Raw genomic sequence first — 19,204 nt, forward strand, 5'->3', positions numbered from 1 at the left:
TCTGCAGTGCAGATGAGGAAACGTGCGGTGAATGTGATGCTTTACATCATAAAAAGAGCCTCATCCTCTCGGGACCACTGGTTTAAACCTGAGGATGTGTAAGAGCTCGCCCCCTTACCTAATAGCCCGATACTTTACGGATCTGGGTTTGGAGGGGGAGATTTTGGAAAAAGTAAACTCGCCTTCCACACAGTAGCCAGGCTCTTTTTGACCGGGGGTTGGAGGGCGAGAACTATTCACGGGGACCCGTTACAATAGATCTTCACGCTGACCCCCACCACTAAGAATAATAATAAGGTAGTGAATAATCATTGTTATGATTTTTTTTAGTTATATCATTTAAGAAAAAATTGTATAATAAATAATTAATAATTAAAAATTTTGAAATTCCGAATTTATTTTTTAAACAAGGAAACCTATCCAAAACTGTTATTTTTTATTATACTTTTTAAACTTTTACACAATACTGCGTGGAACGTATCTCTCGTGGAAAAAGAGGTTCCAGTATATATTTTATATCCAATTTCAGGAAGTACTATACATTCTCATTATTGTTTCAGGAACTCCGAAACAAGATCTCCATCATCCCCCAGGAGCCGATGCTGTTCTCCGCGTCTCTCCGTCACAACCTCGATCCCTTCTCGCAGCAGTCTGATGCTGCTCTCTGGGGAGCCTTGGAAGATGTAAGTCCATACACTTAGTAGTTCACGAACTAGTTTGTAAGTGCATGTAATTTATATTTTAAAACTGAAAATACACGTGTGAAATTTAAGCACGTCATTCTAGACACAATCTCAGGGTTTTTTTTTTCGAAGCCAATTTTGTCTATGACTTCTTTAGTATAGTAAAATGAAACTTATAAATGGTCGTAGCGATGACAAATTTAGAGTCAATATTAAAAATGCTATTTCAAAATCAACCGTGCTGTTTTCAAGACAAATTCTTCGCGGTCTTCTTTGATATAAAATTAAACCCACTTACTACATAGAATATTGTTTTTTGTGATGCGGCTAGGTTTTTGACATCTATGTCAAATCTTTCGTTATTTTATAAATCTTAATCTGTCAGAGAGTGTAATGTTTTCTTAAATAATTCATGATTAATATTATATTACAGGCATTCGAGGTTTATAATATCTAGGAAAAATTATTTAGTGCCTTCAGAGTGTGAAAATGATAATTTATGTGCAGTTTGACTGAGTGGATTTGCGAGTATAAAGCGGGTGTGTATTTACTAACGCAATCAGTGGTGCATTCGGTCTAACGATGAACTGTACAGCATATACCGGCCCCAAGCTTCTTGACACATATGAAACTACTTTGATTAAGATAGGCCGGATATGTACAGCGAATGCCTGATTCACACGTTCTTAAAATACTAGGGAGATTAGTGGGAAGATCCAAGCCGAGATGGGATGATGAAGCGAGAAAGGATGCAGCGCAGCTTCTCCAGGTGGGGAGTTGGAAGATGGTGGTTGAAGACAGACAGAGTTTGAGGCCAAAGCTCGATATGGGGAGAGAGAGAAAGTGTATTTATTAACTTAGAATGATCTCATTATTATTACCGACCTAATGAATGTCTTTCTACATCAGGTGGAGCTGAAAGAAGCCGTGGGTTCCCTGTCTCAGGCGGTTAGCGAGGGGGGGAGCAACTTCTCAGCTGGGCAGAGACAGCTGTTGTGCCTAGCGCGGGCCATCGTCAAGAACAACAATCTGTTGGTGCTGGACGAGGCCACTGCCAATGTGGATCCCAAGTTAGTACCCAAAACATGTCAATCTGTATTCAAGTTCCTTCCCAACTCATCAAAATATAACAATGGTACCCGGCGGGCGCGTTCTGCAACCGCAAGTTTCGGCTTTGTCGATGTTTTGGCCAATTTTCACTCACTAATTATACACAACTCGTTCAAAATGCCCCCAAAATTAAAATATTTGCGTAAATCATAAGAACACAAATGTTTCTTTTTACTATTAAATAAAAGGACAAACAATGTCAATATTTTTGTCCAGCATCCCTACTGATAATAATCACCGCACGCACCTGTTACTCGGGCCATCATTCTTATTTTATCCTAGATCTGCTATACGTATTTTCAATATTTATTCATTCAACCTCTTGCCTGCAGTGTGAGTTATTTTCAATAGAAAATCTCCAACGTTTCGAAAAGACTATCCTGTGACTAGACTTCTATATTTTCAGAACGGACTCCCTGATACAGAAGACGATTCGTGAGAAATTCAAACACTGCACCGTCCTCACAATTGCGCACCGTCTCAACACCGTGATGGACTCCGACCGTGTGATCGTCATGGAGCGCGGGAGGATGGTGGAGTTCGGGCACCCTCACAAGCTGCTGCAGGACCAGGAATCCACCCTGTCGGGGATGGTGGCCCAGCTGGGCAAGGCCGCAGACAGGAACCTGCGCCAGGTGGCCAAGGACGCTTACGAGAAGCACATCAAGTTCATAGAGGAACCTGCCGATTAAGTGAGTTCGTAGAAGAACCTGCCTATTGGATTAAAGTTTATAGAAGAGATATCGCTCGATGTAAGTTCATAGAAGAGCCAACAAATTATGTATGTTCAAAGAGCCTGCTTGTTGATTGCAGTGCATAAAAGAGCCCGTCTATTAATCACAAGTTCATAAAAGAGCCCGTCTATTAATTACAAGTTCATAAAAGAGCCATCGGTTGATGTAAGTTCATAGAAAAGCCAGGCGATTAATGTAAGTTCAAAAAGCTCACTTATTAATTACAAATTCTTAGAAGACCCAATCATTTAAAGTAAGTTCAATGAGCCCACCTCTTGATTTCAAGTTGGTATCAAATGATGTAAGTTCATAGTAGAGCCCGCCTGTTAATGTCAACTGAGAGTTATCCGAATAATATAAGTGGCAGACCATTTTGCTGAATTGCATCTCCACAGCAAAATGTATTTTAGGTATTTGATGTTATTACGTATTTGCTGTGGCCTAGCAAGAAACGTCTGAGCAGGTAGGCATTACATTTATGTTGCTATTGGTGCGTCTGTAAATAGATGCAAGCATTGATTACTATTATTACCGAGCAAGAAGTCTCGGGTTCAATTACCGGCATGGTTGATATGAAATATTCATTTAAAAGGGTCTTTTCACACCAGATTATTACATATACCCTGGACTGGTACCTGAATCGTAAGACTGATCATCTTTTTTTCATGTAACAAAAAATTATCAAGATACGCTGCGATTGGTGTACTAATGCAGTGCCCTATGCACCATTAGGCGCGAAAAGGGAATGATGATGATGATCATTTTACAAATCAGATTTTTAAATGATTTTATTCGGCTCCTGTTAGTTAAAAAAAATTTATATTACATTGATACTGCAATACTTTGATATTTCAAAAAATAAAATTTGTGGGTCGTGTGAGATTACTGACCTTTTTGTGGCTATAAAGGGAATCGCAACTTGAAAAGTTGCCATTGATAAAATTACATTTTTTATTTATCGATTGTCACGAATTGATGATATGAGATTAACTATTAATTTTATTGAATGTATCGACAGCAGATTAGATTATATATATTCGTTTTAAGAATACCTTAATACTTTTATATTTTATTTTAAAAACATTTCAAAATAATAATTATTAATGTATTCAATCAATTTGTATTTATGCGTTTTATATTTTAATAGTAAAATATAATACATATACTGCCAATATACAGCAACTAAATCAAATATATACGGACTGAAGAACATTGTTTAATGTTTTCTTTTATAGCTAAATGTAATCGAATTGATTTTTTATACAATTTTTTAAAGCCTTATAAAGTTCATATAAATGTATTATCTATATTATATTTAGTGTTGATAATATTAAATGTCCATTTTTGTACTTAGAATATAAAAATTTAGTGCATAAGGAATTTGTATCGTGTGAGGTTTTGGGTTCAATAGAGCAACAATTTGCTGAGACAATGTCTCTTTAATATGAGGCCCCCGATATCAAAGAAAATTTGAGTAATGAAGAAGTTCAGCCCTACGGGAAGTTGGATATAAAAAATGTATTTTTATGCAGGGTAAAAATTAGAGCATTAAATTGTCCGGCAAAGTTTCTTGAAAATGTATGAAAAAAATAATAAAAACGAACTGGTTTCCATTACGTCACTAGTTCTTCCGAATCAACCAATGATAAGATAGTTATGGTAGATTTCCGGTTTACGGTAAGTCAACCGACCAATCTGCAAAACTCATCGAGTAGAAGTATAGTCATCAGAACTTGAGACGTCAAAAATAACGACGACGTTGAAAACACAAAACTAAAAAAATCATAGCACTCAACATTTATCATTTAACACTGTTCCTATCTTTTATTTTTTTATATTGTATTTTTTTAAATTCATGTTTATATACTCATCTTCTTTTACCAACTTTACTTCTAAATACTGTTCTATCCCTTATTGCATTATATTGTATTTTTTAATTTTACGTTGTTTATATACTTATGTTTTATATAACTTCCATGTATGTAAAAAGCCCTGTGGGCGTGAAAAATTAATAAAATAAAAAATATTTAAAAAATAGCGCTGATAATACATTTGTCCAAATGTTCGTAGACAAGGGCTGGATTTCACCCCCTAAGGAGTTATCGAGTTTAACATATTTCAACAGAGATGTAGTACATTCTAGAGAAGGGAATATGAAAGTCTGGGCATTTACAGAGCTTTTGAACTCTCATTGGCTGGATTAAGTCACCACTTTACACGCTGTGTAACATCGACCATTCTGCCTATGTTTAAAATTCCATATTTTATCTGTTCATTTTTGTGAAGTTTAAGCGCTATTAAACTTTATTTATGTAAGTAAGATTCATCTGACTGAATTAGGTGTATGGAGGTGAAATAATTTAGTCAACAATAAAGGTTTAAGCTCTTAAACTTCACGAAAATTAACACATGCGACGTTTAAATAAATATGGAATTTCTAACATAGGCAGAACGGTGAATGTTACGCAGCCTGTAAAGTGGCCACTTAAACCAGCTGACTTTGATATTGCCTTCTCTAAGAAGAATTACTTTTGAAAATGGCATTAGTCAACCGGCCTAAATGAAAGAATTGCCAGATTTAGTTCTAGTAACTGCTCATACATTTCTTACACAGAAATGCTACACCAGCGTCCTCTCTGCTTTGGAATAAGCGTTGGTCGGACTATAGTATCAAAGTATCAAAACTGGAAAAATGAAAATTACCTACATCAATTTTAAATTTAAAAAAAAAAGATTATGTTCCTACTCTATGGGATCTGTATCCTGTAGTGAGTTGTGACCATTGACAAATTAAATTAAAATCTTTGGTACTGATGGCCTCATAAATAGCATGTGCACACAAAAAAAATTGTTAGATTATTATGAATTTAAAGTAATTATATGCATTCAAAAAATCTGCAAAGGTATTTGAAGAAAAAACGTCTTCATAATTTCTTTCCGAATCTAAGAAATGTACTTTCTAATATGCATTCGTCATTTTGTCCATTCACAAAATGTCTATTCCTACTTACGTCTTGCATTTTTAAAAAATGGCAAGAATAAATTGATATATTTTACATGAAACCAAAGTAATATTTCAGAAATGTCTCAAAATAATTTTGCTATACCAACTTAAATATTGTATTTTGCACCTATTTTTAATTACATTATTTATTAAAATAATTTAATTAATGTAGTTTGTGTTGAGAATGAGAATTTAATGAAATTTATATCCCTTAAAATGTGTTATGTACAGAGTTATTCTAAATATGGACTCAATTTTGTAATTCTTCATTCTTTGATGAAAAATACATGGAATTTGTGTATATTAAAAAATATATTAATATTGTCCCCTTCAAAGCAACCACCATCGGATATAATACACTTGTGCCAGCGTTTGATTCGGTCTATCTCCTCTATGGTCGCAAAACATCATCCTTTCAAAGATAGGGGCTTGGCCCTGGTGACAAGTCTGGTGAATACGGGGCTGGCGATTCCGCTCTGGAACAATAAAAAACCAAATACGCATCCAAAATGGCCGAAAATTGACACATTAATAATGAGCATGTGTAGCAATCTAGGAAAAAATAGGCTTTTACAATTATTCAAATATTCCATGTATTTTTTTTATCAAACCCCCCATATATCATTGTCTTAGTGGAGAAAACAACAATATTTTCTCAGTACCAACTCAGCTAGTTTATGAATTATTCAGCTTTCCTAGCACCTTTCTACTTTTTGTGCCGCTCCTATCGAAGGTTGGCGATCGTCTCTTGAAACTTCTCTCGATCCTGGGTCATTCTAATGAGCATTGCTGCATCTGGTATTCCAAACCACTGCCGAAGATTCCTGAGCCATGAGGTTTGTTTCAACCTATAGGAAATATTAATTACCGAATATACTACAAATCTCAAAAGAAAATGCTATGAAAAAGATTGTTACAAATGAGACATTTCTTGGATCCTTTCACCACCAAAACAATGATATTTGAAACTGTGAATTAGTGACAAATAATATGATGTAAATTACAATATATTAATGTTTACAAATTAGTTTATAAATGATTCCTTTTTTCTGCTCGGAAAACATTTAATTAATAGCCTAACTCGTTCCACGCCCGAAGAAACATGAAAATCATTCACATACAACTTATTGTTCAGAAAATATAGCATTACGAAATTGAGTTCATCATTTAAAATAATCGTAAATTAGTAACATATTATGTTCTTTTAAGTAATTTCTAATCAAATATAAAGCTGGCAGAGTACATTATTGTAAAACAGTACTTAACAAGATAATTTATGTCTTCACATGTGTCTTTTTTACATTTATAAAATAGAATCGCCTTATGCCTGCAATTGCTAGAAATTATACTGCTTAATTGAAATCTGTTTTTACCTGTGATCAAAGCATTTTTTAGATCATTTTGTTTTTCTAAATAATCGTAATTTATAAAAATATTCAAACAATGCATTCCTGTTCTGAAAAGGAAATTCATATCTTGTCATGTTGACATTAATGAATATTGTTTATAATGTAAAAATATTGCCTTGTTTGTGGTATTAAATTTATTTTTCCAACCAAAGCTCAAACGAGGTACATTTTAACATACCATGTTGTCATCCTCAAAAAAGAATTCGCCTTAATTATTTAATAAAAAAAACGTTTTTACCGATACGTAAATGTATAACGTAGGAATACTGAAAATTTCAACCCAGCATTTATTATATTAATGGAGATATTAAAGTTATTAGATGCAATGTGTACTGGCTACACATCACTGGGAAGAGCGAGTTAAAAGTGCTTAGGACTCATGTTGCCTCCAAAACGATTTGGATAATTTATGCCACTGGGCTGTATCTAACAAATTACCTCTTAGCATACCAAAATGATGCGCTACCTCGCATACTCGCTCCAAAGAAACATCTCTATTTCCTTACAACATGAATAATGTGTAGTTTTACCACGCAATGACCAAATTAAAGATCTTGGTATAATTTTTTACCAAGAACTTCTGCGGATAATTTGGATATATTTTTTTGTACATATCGATAGCTAAGCAGCTATCTGCTTTCTATTCATTAACTTCTAACTTATATTTACAGTCTTCATTACGTAGTGGGTTAAACAGCCAGCCCGTTAAGTAATGCAGATTACAATTTGTCAAATAAATACATTAAACTAATCTTTGTGAAATTTTCCTTGGGGGTGATGATTGATTTATTTTTTAAAAATCTAATTTTTTGTTATTGGTATTTGTTATACCAATTTTTTTAATTTAAAAATGGAGTCAGAAAATCAAACTGTGCGAATATATTTTGCCAAATAAAAGAAACAGTTAAGGTATCTTGAAAATTCCAGTTTAAAAACAATGCTGTTTTGTATAATTTGGAGAATTCATTTTGAATATGTATATTATACATTATCTTTTAATGTATTGTATTAATTTTTAAAGTTTGTCCTATTGTTACATTTTTTGTGCATAGTTTTCAAAATGTTTATTATTTAAGTCTATCCTCTCGAGTATTATTATATAGTAATTTTTAAATGTTTTACAAATCTGTTTCATGGGTTGAAAACAATGTATTCTAAGTGTGATGAGTTACACATTTTGGAAATATCGTGTTATTTTTCATTAAGAATGTTAGATCCATTTATGTGCGTATTTCTGATTCATTAAATGTCTGATTCATGTTCTGATTCATTAAATGTGTAAGCGTAAAAAAAATGTCAAGGACATTTTAATAGAATATATTTTATTTATAAATCACATAGAATTATTTTAAACATGAAAACGATTATTTTGTACTTAAGAATTTGTTAATATATACATTTTTTAAAGATATAATTATTTAGTTTTATTTTACCTGCTATCCTCCTGTTTAAAGTTGTATTTTAACCTTTCCCTTACTGTCCTAAAAACATCCCCGCATTACGGTGCTGTGTAGTCACTACACGTGCAAAAAATGAGAGATTTTAAATTGTTTAAGTGTAATATTCATCGGCAATTGCTTCAATTATTTATAGTTGAAGTCAAAAGTTTTTTTAATCTAATTACTAAAAACATGAATTCATGCTCTCAGTGCTCGCAAAGGAACCACTCTCAACAAAAGCCGGGAAGCTACTAACGCAGCTAACGGACGTCTGGGAGAAGTACAAGAAACTTTGCCGTTCGCGCGTGTGACACATGAAAATGGTCTCTCTCGCTCCCAAATATACCAGTATTATCAAGAGTGAGACGTAAAGAGTGTGCGAGACAATTATACATTAGGATTACTCTTTTACTATGAACGCAACATGCAACAGATTGGTAAACTTTCTATTGTATTGGTGATATCTCCGATTTTTGATAAAGCGCTTTTTATGTTCCCAACAAGCATTAATTATTTAATTTAAAAAAACATTTTTACCAGAAGGAATACGGAAAATCTCAACCCATCATTTATTATATTTATGAAGATATTAAAGCTATTGGATGCAATGTGTACTAGCTACACATCATCAGGAAGGGAGAGTTAAAAATGTTTTTTTGGCCATACTTAGGTTATGTCAATAAGAAAATTCAATTATATGGAATTACAAAACAATACCGACTGTTTAGACCTGAATATACGGGACTACAAAATTACTTTGTACTATAGTAAAATTCCAATTTTCTGGATGAATGAGTGCCAGACGTTATCCGAATATGCAGAAATTCGGATAATTGGATTAACCATTAAATTATGGCAATATGGAAATGCAAAATTTACCCTAAGATCACTTTTTTATCAGGAAATCATTATTTTTTATTTTCTTATCAGAAAATTATCACAATCCGTATATTTGGTAATTTGGATGACTGGAGTTCGGATAAACAGAATTCTTCTGTATGTATGTAGGTCCTTCTTATCGCTCCCTAACCTGATGGAGGTTGGAAATCATCGCAGCAATTCTAACTTTGTTGGCAGCTGTCCTGAACATGGACCGAGTGCTGCAATGGAACCAGTCTTGCAAGTTCTTCAGCTAAGAGATGCACCCTTTTCTTGCACTGCGTCTTCCTTTAATCCTTCCTCGTAGAATGACTTATAACATGTTATATTTTTCGGCTGTCATCACATGTCTTAAGTACTTGAGTTTTCTTTTCTTAATTGTATTCAGTACCTCTTTATCTTTTTCTGTTCATTCAGGAGATTTCCAGCTTAGGATCCTCCTGTAGCACCACGTTTCAAAGGCTTCGATCTTTTTTAAAGTTGCTTGTGTGAGTGTCCACGTTTCGACACAGTACAAAAGTACCGAAAAGACGTAACATTGTACAATGCGCATTCGCAGATCAAAATTGAAGTTTCTATTGGAAAGGAGATCATCATTTTGGAAAAGCAGTCATCTCTATTCTGGCTTTGACCTCTTGAGAGTGATCCCATTTATGATTCAGCCAACTGTGGTCTAGCTCAGAGTAACCGTTGCTCCAATTTAGGTAGTAATGGAATTAATTTGTAGGACGCATCCAGAAACCAACACCCACTGTTGCCTGATCTATTATCATCTTAAGGACAGTGCAAAAGGTAAATCCTGCATTTTCTGTACGTAAACAAAAAAAATATTCAAACATCCAAAATACTGATTGCCTAGAGCGGATGTCAAATTGCCGACAGTCAGGGAAATAGAAGATGACCTCAATTCTCCACTCAGAAGCTAAGAGACCAATTTGGAAAATTACAACAGCAGTAGCACCTTTAGGTACCATTGGTGGTAAAATCCTACAAATTATTGGAAATTTGTCGATATTTCTTCGATTTTTTTATATTTTAGAAATGATTTAATATTTCGTTTTAATGACAACTGCGTCTTGAACTAAAAATAAATTGTCAATGTTCATTAATCTTGTCATTATTATTTTATAAATTTTTATTTGATCAAATTATTATTTTAGTGAATTCGCTCCAAAATAAACAAATCGGCTTGTACTGAAAACGGACTTTTCTGCGTAATGCAGACTACTAACTTCGGCAGAAAAAAAAACATATTCAGAGATACCAGAATTTAAAAAAAAAACTAACCACGTTTTAATTTCAGTAAGTAAAAAAAAGTAAATAAAACTTAAATTTGTGTATATTATTATAAAACAAAGTTTTACATTTTAAACACACTAAATAGTTCCGGATTAGAGAGGCTTTCTCATACGTGCATGATTATCCTTTAACAGTAGAAATGATGAATAAGCAGCCTTTAATTCAAGTTTAAGTTTAAATTCCAGTATCTAAAAATAATTGTTTAACCCTTGGTCTAAACAAAACTTACAATTGAGGGTACTATTTGCAAACCCGGCAAAATCCATCTTTCTTTATTTTGAGCAAATCAAAAAAGTGTTGCAATAATAGCTTCAACTTTTCATTATAACCAGTTAACATTTTTATAAGTGATGAAAAATCATGATTTTGTCATGCAACAATACTGAATTAATAAATTTGATTTTGGAGATTGCCAACTTTGCAATACTCGAGTAGAGGTTGCCATGTTTGCAACAAACCCAATAATTTGAAAGTCAGATTCAAACTGTATTTTGAACTGACAATGTTATAATTATTGTAAACAATAATTGTATTACGAATAAGTTTCAATTCAAATCTTACTTTTTTAAGATTTTAGATATTACCGTGTTGCAATTCCATACCCTCAATAGAAAGATAATTACTATATTGGGTGATTCTCGGTATACACATTATATGATTGAACCTGAGCGAACAAATGAAAACCAATATATAATACAATAATTACGAATAAGTTTCAATTCAAATCTTACTTTTTTAAGATTTTAGATATTACCGTGTTGCAATTCCATACCCTCAATAGAAAGATAATTACTATATTGGGTGATTCTCGGTATACACATTATATGATTGAACCTGAGCGAACAAATGAAAACCAATATATAATTACTTTATAATATAGAAACTTCACTGGTCCATTAGAGTTAAGTCTAACTGTGTAAAATATAAAACTATGTAACTGTACTGTATGTTTCCTAAATAAAAGAAAATAATGTTTATATAACAAAATAAATTGAAGATTTAAATTTTTAAGAAAGGAAATATGTTTTTATCAGCATATAAACTTTCGATTCTTCTCACTTAATTTAAAATGTTCTTCACAACCCTTGTGCACCAAAATATCTTGCTGAGAACTTCATTTACCATTCTGATCATACCTACCACATCATTCATTCTTCAGTAATTCCTTTTCTGATCAAGGTGCTAGCCTTTAAAAAACCGTTTTATATTTTAAAAAATGCATATTTTTCGACCACCATTAAGAAAGGTCTGAAACATTATTATGTATATATATACATAGAACCATAATTTAGCTTAATTTTTATTCCTTTTCTTTCTTGGATCCTCTTTCTGTCTCCTAAACTCGTTACCAGATTCCACATTCTATGCATTCCTTTTCTCTTCGTATAATATGTATACCAGAAGTATTTTTACTAATAAGTTTGTATGCACAAGCTCGTACCTACCTGTACTTTTTTTAAAAAGGAATAACCCACTAAGCCTCAATTTAGAGGCTTGTCAGCAGGTGAAATAGAGGGGATATGGAAGGAGGTAATGAAAAATACACCACAGCACCCAGACCAATTGAGAAAAAATCTTCCTTAGATTTTTTAAATTGTAACTGGCGGGAATCGAACCCGCGACGCCAGTTTCACAGTTGGCCATCTAACCAACTGAGCCACGGCGCCTATCTAAACGTACATTAATATAATTTTTTTTAATGTACAAATTTTGACCAGTTTTTCATCCGTCTATTTTCGGTTGGCTGGAAGATATTGCTTTTAGTCCGCCAAAGTGCTCATATTTTTGCGCTTAAAAATAAAGAAATATGAAAGTCTAGGCATTTACAAGGCTTACGAACGGCAAGAAAAAAGAAAGGCAAGCGTGCCTTTTTTTTTCTTCTTAATGAAGAAGTTTGAAATATCACTATTAAAAAATTTGTGGATGGAATTTCATTAAAAAAATTGAGAATGTGCTCTTTAGGAAAGTTAAGTCGGTACCTAGACACTATTATTACATACACTGGATGATAAACACACACTTTAACAAATGATGGAAATAATTAACATTATTTTGATTTATCGATTCCATGTCTGGGTGCATAAATAAAACAACTTCTGCATTCACTTCTCCATCTTTGTTGAGATATGAGAGATGTACCGAGCTGTTTCTACCTACCTACTTCTGAGGGAACATTGACAGCAAAACATATTTCTTGAGAATTGAAGGCCACGAGAGAGAACTTGGTTGGCTTCTTACTCTATTGACGTATTTTCTAAGACTTTGTTTTTCTCGGGCTACGACTTACAGGAGATTATAAAATAGAATAGTGTAGCGAATTCCTTAAGCTTTACCGACTGCCCTACGTTGATTTGACCTTTGAAATTGTACTAGACACATATTTACAATCCAATCAATTGAGAAATATAATTAAGAAATAAATGTAAAAATATCTCGACATGTTGAAGCGTACAGCTGTCGGCTTAAGAGAGATGATATAATGTTTAGGTGAGTACTAAATTAGATAGGTTTATGATATTTGAATTAAAATAACATTTTTATATTTAAAAAAAGCATTTTAAATTATCGCTATCCAATGCCGATAAACTTACTCACTGCCTTTTGTTTACAAATATTGGGACCATACCGGAATTCAAAATTTAAACATAAGTGGTTAAATAATTTAATTTTCTACAATAGAAATCAAATATTTATTGAAATAAATACTAACAAGATTTTAAATTCTGATTTAGAAGATCACAACAGAAAACATTGCTTTGTCCCTTACAAAAAACACAATCGATACCATCAGATTTTAAATTGGCACTGAAATATAGGCAATAGTATGTGTATTATATTTATCACAAAAAGTGTGTCTATGAGTTAAATGACTCCACAAAACTATCAGATGTCAAACAATTTCATTTTTGACTTTCAAATTAAAGAGTGCCGACCTACCCTACCACAAGGGTGACATAGATTTTATTGAAAGGGGCTTACAGGTTTAAGTTGCTATCCTTAAGTTGTGAATGTTTATTTCTTTATAGGTAAAGAGATCCCTAGGGGGAGATAATAAGCATTGGTTACATAGCACCATTAATAAGGGTCACAATAGAGCACCTAATTAATAAAATAACAACATAGAAAAGTCTTTTGAATATTCACTTCTCATTTCACTATTTGTAATATGCATCAATATATTTTGTGCATTGCAGTATGTATTGTAATATACACTTTTTTGTACAAATATATGTATAAACTACACTGGAACCTCTTTTTAAACAATGCATACATTCCGCACAGTACCGTGTAAAAAAGTATACTAAAAAAAAGAATCCTCGTATGAAAATAAATTTGGGATTCTAAAAAAATTAATTTGTTTACTATTTATTTTACCTGACTAAAAATATAACACGGCAACAAAATATTTTTTAAAATCGTAACAAAGATTATTCACTATAACTGTCATATATTATATTATACGCAAGTAAAAGAGCGATTGGAGTGCATTCCAATTTTTTTTTTTTTTATATTTTTTTTTTTATATGAATAACTAGCTGAGCCTCCATTTTAGAGGTTTTTCAGCAGGTGGGAAAGAGGGGATATGGAAGGGAGTTATGAAAATACACCACAACACCCAGACCAACTGAGAAAATAATCTTTCTTGGATTTTTTTTCTTGCAACTGGTGGGAATTGAACTCGCAAAGGCAGTTTCACAGTTGGCTGTCTTACCAACGGCTCTAAGGTGCCTACAACTAGTATAATTAGTATATTACTATTACGCATTGTTAAATTAATGTTTAAAAAAAAAATATTTAATTTTGATACGGTGTTTTTTAAAAACTGTGTAAAAAAAATTCATATGAAAACAGGTTCCAGTGTACATTTATTAGGAATTATGTCGACCGGTTTTGAGGTAATTCGAGGGACTTAAACTAATTTAGATTTAAATTATAAATATATTACAAAATAATCATAATTATTCCCATTTTCGCACTGTATTTGTAAATTAATGGTGTTAAAATGATTAGTCTTTAAGTGATAATTATTAATTACTATGCCTATAGAAATCCACTGATAAACGTATATTTATTTATTGAAAATATACTTGTAAATTACAGCACACCTGCCAATTACAATGTACATATGGATATTATAAAAAATGTAAAAAAAGGGCATAATTTTAAAAGTCAGAGAGGAAGAGTCTAAAACTGGTAATTCTCGAATGGAAAAGTTAGCCATTCTTGGTAGGCTGTTCAACAGACCAATCATCTTTCCTACAGGCATCGTCAACGTTAATTTGTCCTGCATTCAGGAAGAACAATGTTGTTATTTATATGAGTATGGCTAGTGGAATCTGGATGGATAAGCGCTACTCTGTGGGGTTAACTAAGAATTTATCAGATTACATATGCGAAACATATACCAGTCTAAAATGGACCATTAGAACATTTTCCATGTTAATCAAACAATTTAAGAGAAAAAATATGGGTAGTAATATAAAAAATAAAGTAATTCATTACACCTTTCACAAAGATTAATTAAACAGTTATTTAAGATGATTCCATTTATCAATTCGCAGGGTAATTACTACAACTAGGTACCTTCAAAATCAGCATTTGTGAGTGCTACAAATAGACGAGTCACGCATTCAAATCATCATAAAATGATTATAATGAATCACGATTTAACTATTTGTGACATTCACAGAAGACACAAATATTTTTTTTAGTAGCTAGCTCAAAAATGCTGATTTTAAAGTTACCTAGCTGTAGTAATATTACCACACGAATTAGTGAATGTTTCTTAGTTTTGGATCCGATTTAAATCAGTTGGACTTTTCCCGATTTCACTAAATCTGCTATCGCCTTATACTGGAGAATATGCTGTGACCCCTCTGAAATAAAACAGTCAATTTAAAACACAATTTTTGATATTACTGAATATTATACTCGTTTACACTGATAATGCTTAGTCGTATACTCTCGGGGGATCGTGGTCATAAGCAAGATAAAAAAATAGCAAGGGTATTAAAATAAAAATATCATCATTTCAGTGAGAATGCTGCGCCTGTTTATTTTTTAGCGTTTCGTCGAATTCTGACTATTTTTAAGATACAAATATCCAAATAATTTGAAAGGTGTTTTTTTTAAGGATATGTTTTTTTTTTGCAGCACAACAGGCTAGGAGGCTCAATTACAGTGGTGAATTACATCGCAAAACACCCAAGCTTGCGAAAAATCACAATTAAATATTTGTGTTCTCACCGGGAATCGAACCCGGAATCTTCCGTGTGTAAGTCAAGCGTCTTGACCACTACGCCATGGAGGCCTGAGGATGAATGTCAAAAAGTCATTTTGAGATACAACGTTTTTAAGGTTTCAAAACTCTTGGACATGAAAACAAACTTAAAAATATAAAGGAACATAAATTTTTGCAAAAGACAGGGAAAACATTTTTGAGAAGGGATATGGAAGTCCAGGGATTTACAGGGCTTATGACCTGTCATTGGCTAGTTTTAGTTACCACTTTACACACTGTGTAACATTCACCATTCTGCCAATGTTTAAAAATTCAGATTTCCTTAACTCTTTCATCTGTTGACTTTTGTGAAGTAAAATTTGTTGAATCGGGTTGTGGCCCCATGGCAAGTGTTGCAAACTCAAGGATTCTGATCCTGACTCTGATCTGACCTCTGGGTCTGAGGTTCGAACCCCACTCTAACCCAACTTGATTTATATTTTCTAATAGTGAGTTATTTATAACTCGTTGAAAATGGTCACCAAAAATGTTAATATTTGGGTAAATTATAAGAACGCTAATATTTCTTTTTTCTTAAAAAAAAAAGAGCTGAAAACTTTATTATGTGGGTGAGATTCCCCTTCTCAAAAATGTTTTTCCCTCTCTGTTACAAAAAATTAACCTGCAAACATTTAGACATACTTAAAACATTGTTGAAAAAGAAATTGGCTTAATGTAAATAGTTCATACTGTTTTATATAATCTAAAATAGTTTTTATTATTCAAATTATTGCTTCATTTCCAGTATTTAACTGACATCCATCCTTTATCTCCTGCAATTTTTTTTTTTATTGTTCAATCATCTTGAAAAGTAGAGCTTTTATATAAAATTTTATTAAACAGAAATGTAGATAACAAAAACTGCCATTATTAGTTAAAAACCCATAAAAATTGACATCCATCCTTTATATCCTCTACCCTTCATTTCCTAATTAGTTCCTTGTCATTTCTGGATACTTTTTTTCCTCTTCATTCTTGAGCAAATTAATCTAGCCGGACCAAAGGGGGGGATTCGAATCCTCCATAGACTGATTTTAATTCGATAACTCAAGTATTATTAAAGTTATTTGCCATATATTTTTTGTAATCGTGAAATTAATAGAAAGAAGCATTTTCCTGTTTTTGTTTTTAAATTTTGAAATAGTTGTTTTTTTTTTTTTTTAATATTAAAACAAAAAAAGACATAAATAAACAAGGGTCAATTTCACTTTAATACATAAACATTCGGCAAACTAACAAAAATGAATAAAATACATGAATGAGTAAAATATGTGTATGCGAAAACATGAATAAATTATTGCATGGTCATAAACATTTCTGACGTTTTATTCTCCGGACGCCATATTTAAGTAGGCGCTGGGGTCGTTTAGTCCCCCCATTCGGATTATGTGTAATTTTTGGATGCTTAGTAAGGGAAAGGTTAAAATCCATTTGAAATACACCTTCAGCGACAAGATGTACAGATCTCGCTGCTGATGGCTGCGTTCGCTTTTACCTTGCGCTTGATTCTCGACTGATAAAAATATGGTGTCAGCAAAAAGAAACTTAAATACATTGTCATTTTCGATACTGTTCGCGTAATTACAATTTGGTCACGAGGATGTATGATGCCCGAGTGAAAAAGTTGGCAAAAGTTGTGATGAAGACAATTTACTAAACAAAGATAATAATTGATACAATTTATAAGTGTTATTTACCTTCTAGATCGATCTCTTCATCCTGATCTGCACTGAGTCCATCCAGGACCACTCCATTTACAGTTTCGTTGGCTTTCAAGAAAACGTGGCTGTAAATATTTGGAAGACTGGCAATTTTATTTGCGTCAAAGTTCTGCATATTTCCCGGCATACTGTTCAATGCCGTGTTTGTTAAATATGATTTCACACCGTTGAGATAAGCCTGCGCGTATTCGTACTCCGCGGGAGTCAAGTAATTATTATCAGACTCCATTCTCTGCTGCTCTTCATTTAAAATTTGTATCGTAAACTGTTCGATTTTGTGAAGTCTGGTTCTCAGATAACTGCAGATCATGTATTTGATTCTATTCAATTCCATTTTGTGTACGCTCAATCTAATATCAGTTTTTGACAACTTGTTTATATTAACTTCCATGTGTTGTATTTGTCCAAGCATGCATTCAACCATGTCGTTTTGATGGGGTAATATTTCGGGGGCGAATTTTTCATTTAGCCACGCTGATTCCAAAGTCTTTAAAACAGTTTCTGCAGTGATATGTTCTTCTTCATCACTTAAATTTAATTCGGCGCTATCTTCCATATTGCAAATTAAAAAAATATAACACAACAATAATACAAAATTTGTATTTTCTGTTTTGACTCGGTAAGTTTTGATTTTTGACAGACGGTTGCGTATCCCGCGCAAATAAAACTTTTGACAGTTCTGTCATGCAAGATGTAACGCCATCTATATCTATTAATAGGAAGAAACAATAAAAGTCAAATTGCCACTCTTTTCAAAAAAATTAACAGGAACGTGTTTTTTTATTCTTTAAACACATCAGTGTATAATGCATTATAAATGATTAAATTCAGAGGAATTCAAAGGTGTACGTTACGCTTTTTCGCGCTGCATCACATTTGCTTAGCGTTTATAAGAAAAAACACTATTTCCCACCAAATACAAGATAAGCTCCGGAACCTACGTTAAATGGAACACAAGTCTTGTGCTTAGTGCCGCTTCTAGTGAATACATTGTTATACATCAACGACTGTATCTTCGTTATAATTATTTTTGTATATTTTTTTTGCACCACAACAGGCCAGGAGGCCCAATTACAGTGGTGAATTACATCACAGAACACCCAGGCTTGAGAAAAATCCCTTTTTTTTGTGTTCTCACCGAGAATCGGACCCGGAACCTTCCGTGTGTGAGTCAAGCGTCTTGACCACTACACCACGGAGGCCGCCAATAATAAATAAGTACGACTTTACCTTTTTTATACCTTTATGGCTTTGAAAATTATTATCATGAAGCATCTGATTTATTTGTTTTAATAAGGTTGCAGTCCTAAAACACGGTACCCATTATTAATAAATTATTAGTATTGATGTTAAAACTACAAAAAATAAAACATTTATCTACTTAGATTCAGGTTCGATTCCTTTACCGGATCAATTCATATCAACAATTGAATTAGCAAAGTGGCGACTTTATCTAATCTATTTTTTAAAATCAAAAACTTTGTTCCAATAAAGGAAAAAAAATAAATAAATGAAGCCTATGTAAAAACTAAATTATGTTATATGCAACTACTATGGGGAACAGGAAATCAAAATGACATAAACAGACTACAAAGACAGCAAAATAAAATATTAAAGTTAGTATACTTATGACCTTCCCTATCTA

General features: G+C 32.7%; 2 protein-coding genes across 2 annotated transcripts in view; one reads left to right on the forward strand and one right to left on the reverse strand.

Moving 5' to 3' along the window:
• Positions 1 to 3,391, forward strand: part of Cftr (CF transmembrane conductance regulator) — a 91,029-nt gene extending 87,638 nt beyond the window's left edge. The window contains exons 21-23 of the mRNA XM_088226802.1: positions 561 to 683; positions 1,593 to 1,753; positions 2,200 to 3,391. Coding sequence (XP_088082928.1) covers positions 561 to 683; positions 1,593 to 1,753; positions 2,200 to 2,485 — 570 coding nt within the window. The 3' untranslated portion in view covers positions 2,486 to 3,391. The remainder of the gene's footprint in view (positions 1 to 560; positions 684 to 1,592; positions 1,754 to 2,199) is intronic.
• Positions 3,392 to 14,516: 11,125 nt separating this feature from the next.
• On the reverse strand, positions 14,517 to 18,243 carry Sld5 (DNA replication complex GINS protein Sld5). The gene is made up of 2 exons (XM_088226758.1): positions 17,536 to 18,243; positions 14,517 to 15,434 (listed from the first exon to the last, which is right to left on the reverse strand). Exons 1-2 carry the CDS (start codon positions 18,113 to 18,115, stop codon positions 15,361 to 15,363), a joined length of 654 nt encoding a protein of 217 aa, XP_088082884.1. The 5' UTR covers positions 18,116 to 18,243; the 3' UTR covers positions 14,517 to 15,360.
• Positions 18,244 to 19,204: the final 961 nt, after the last annotated feature.

The sequence above is a fragment of the Micrasema longulum genome, unplaced genomic scaffold (genome assembly GCF_059751315.1).
Source record: "Micrasema longulum isolate JH-2025_06_02 unplaced genomic scaffold, ASM5975131v1 h1tg000469l, whole genome shotgun sequence".
In the NCBI taxonomy this organism is placed as follows: Eukaryota; Metazoa; Arthropoda; class Insecta; order Trichoptera; family Brachycentridae; genus Micrasema; species Micrasema longulum.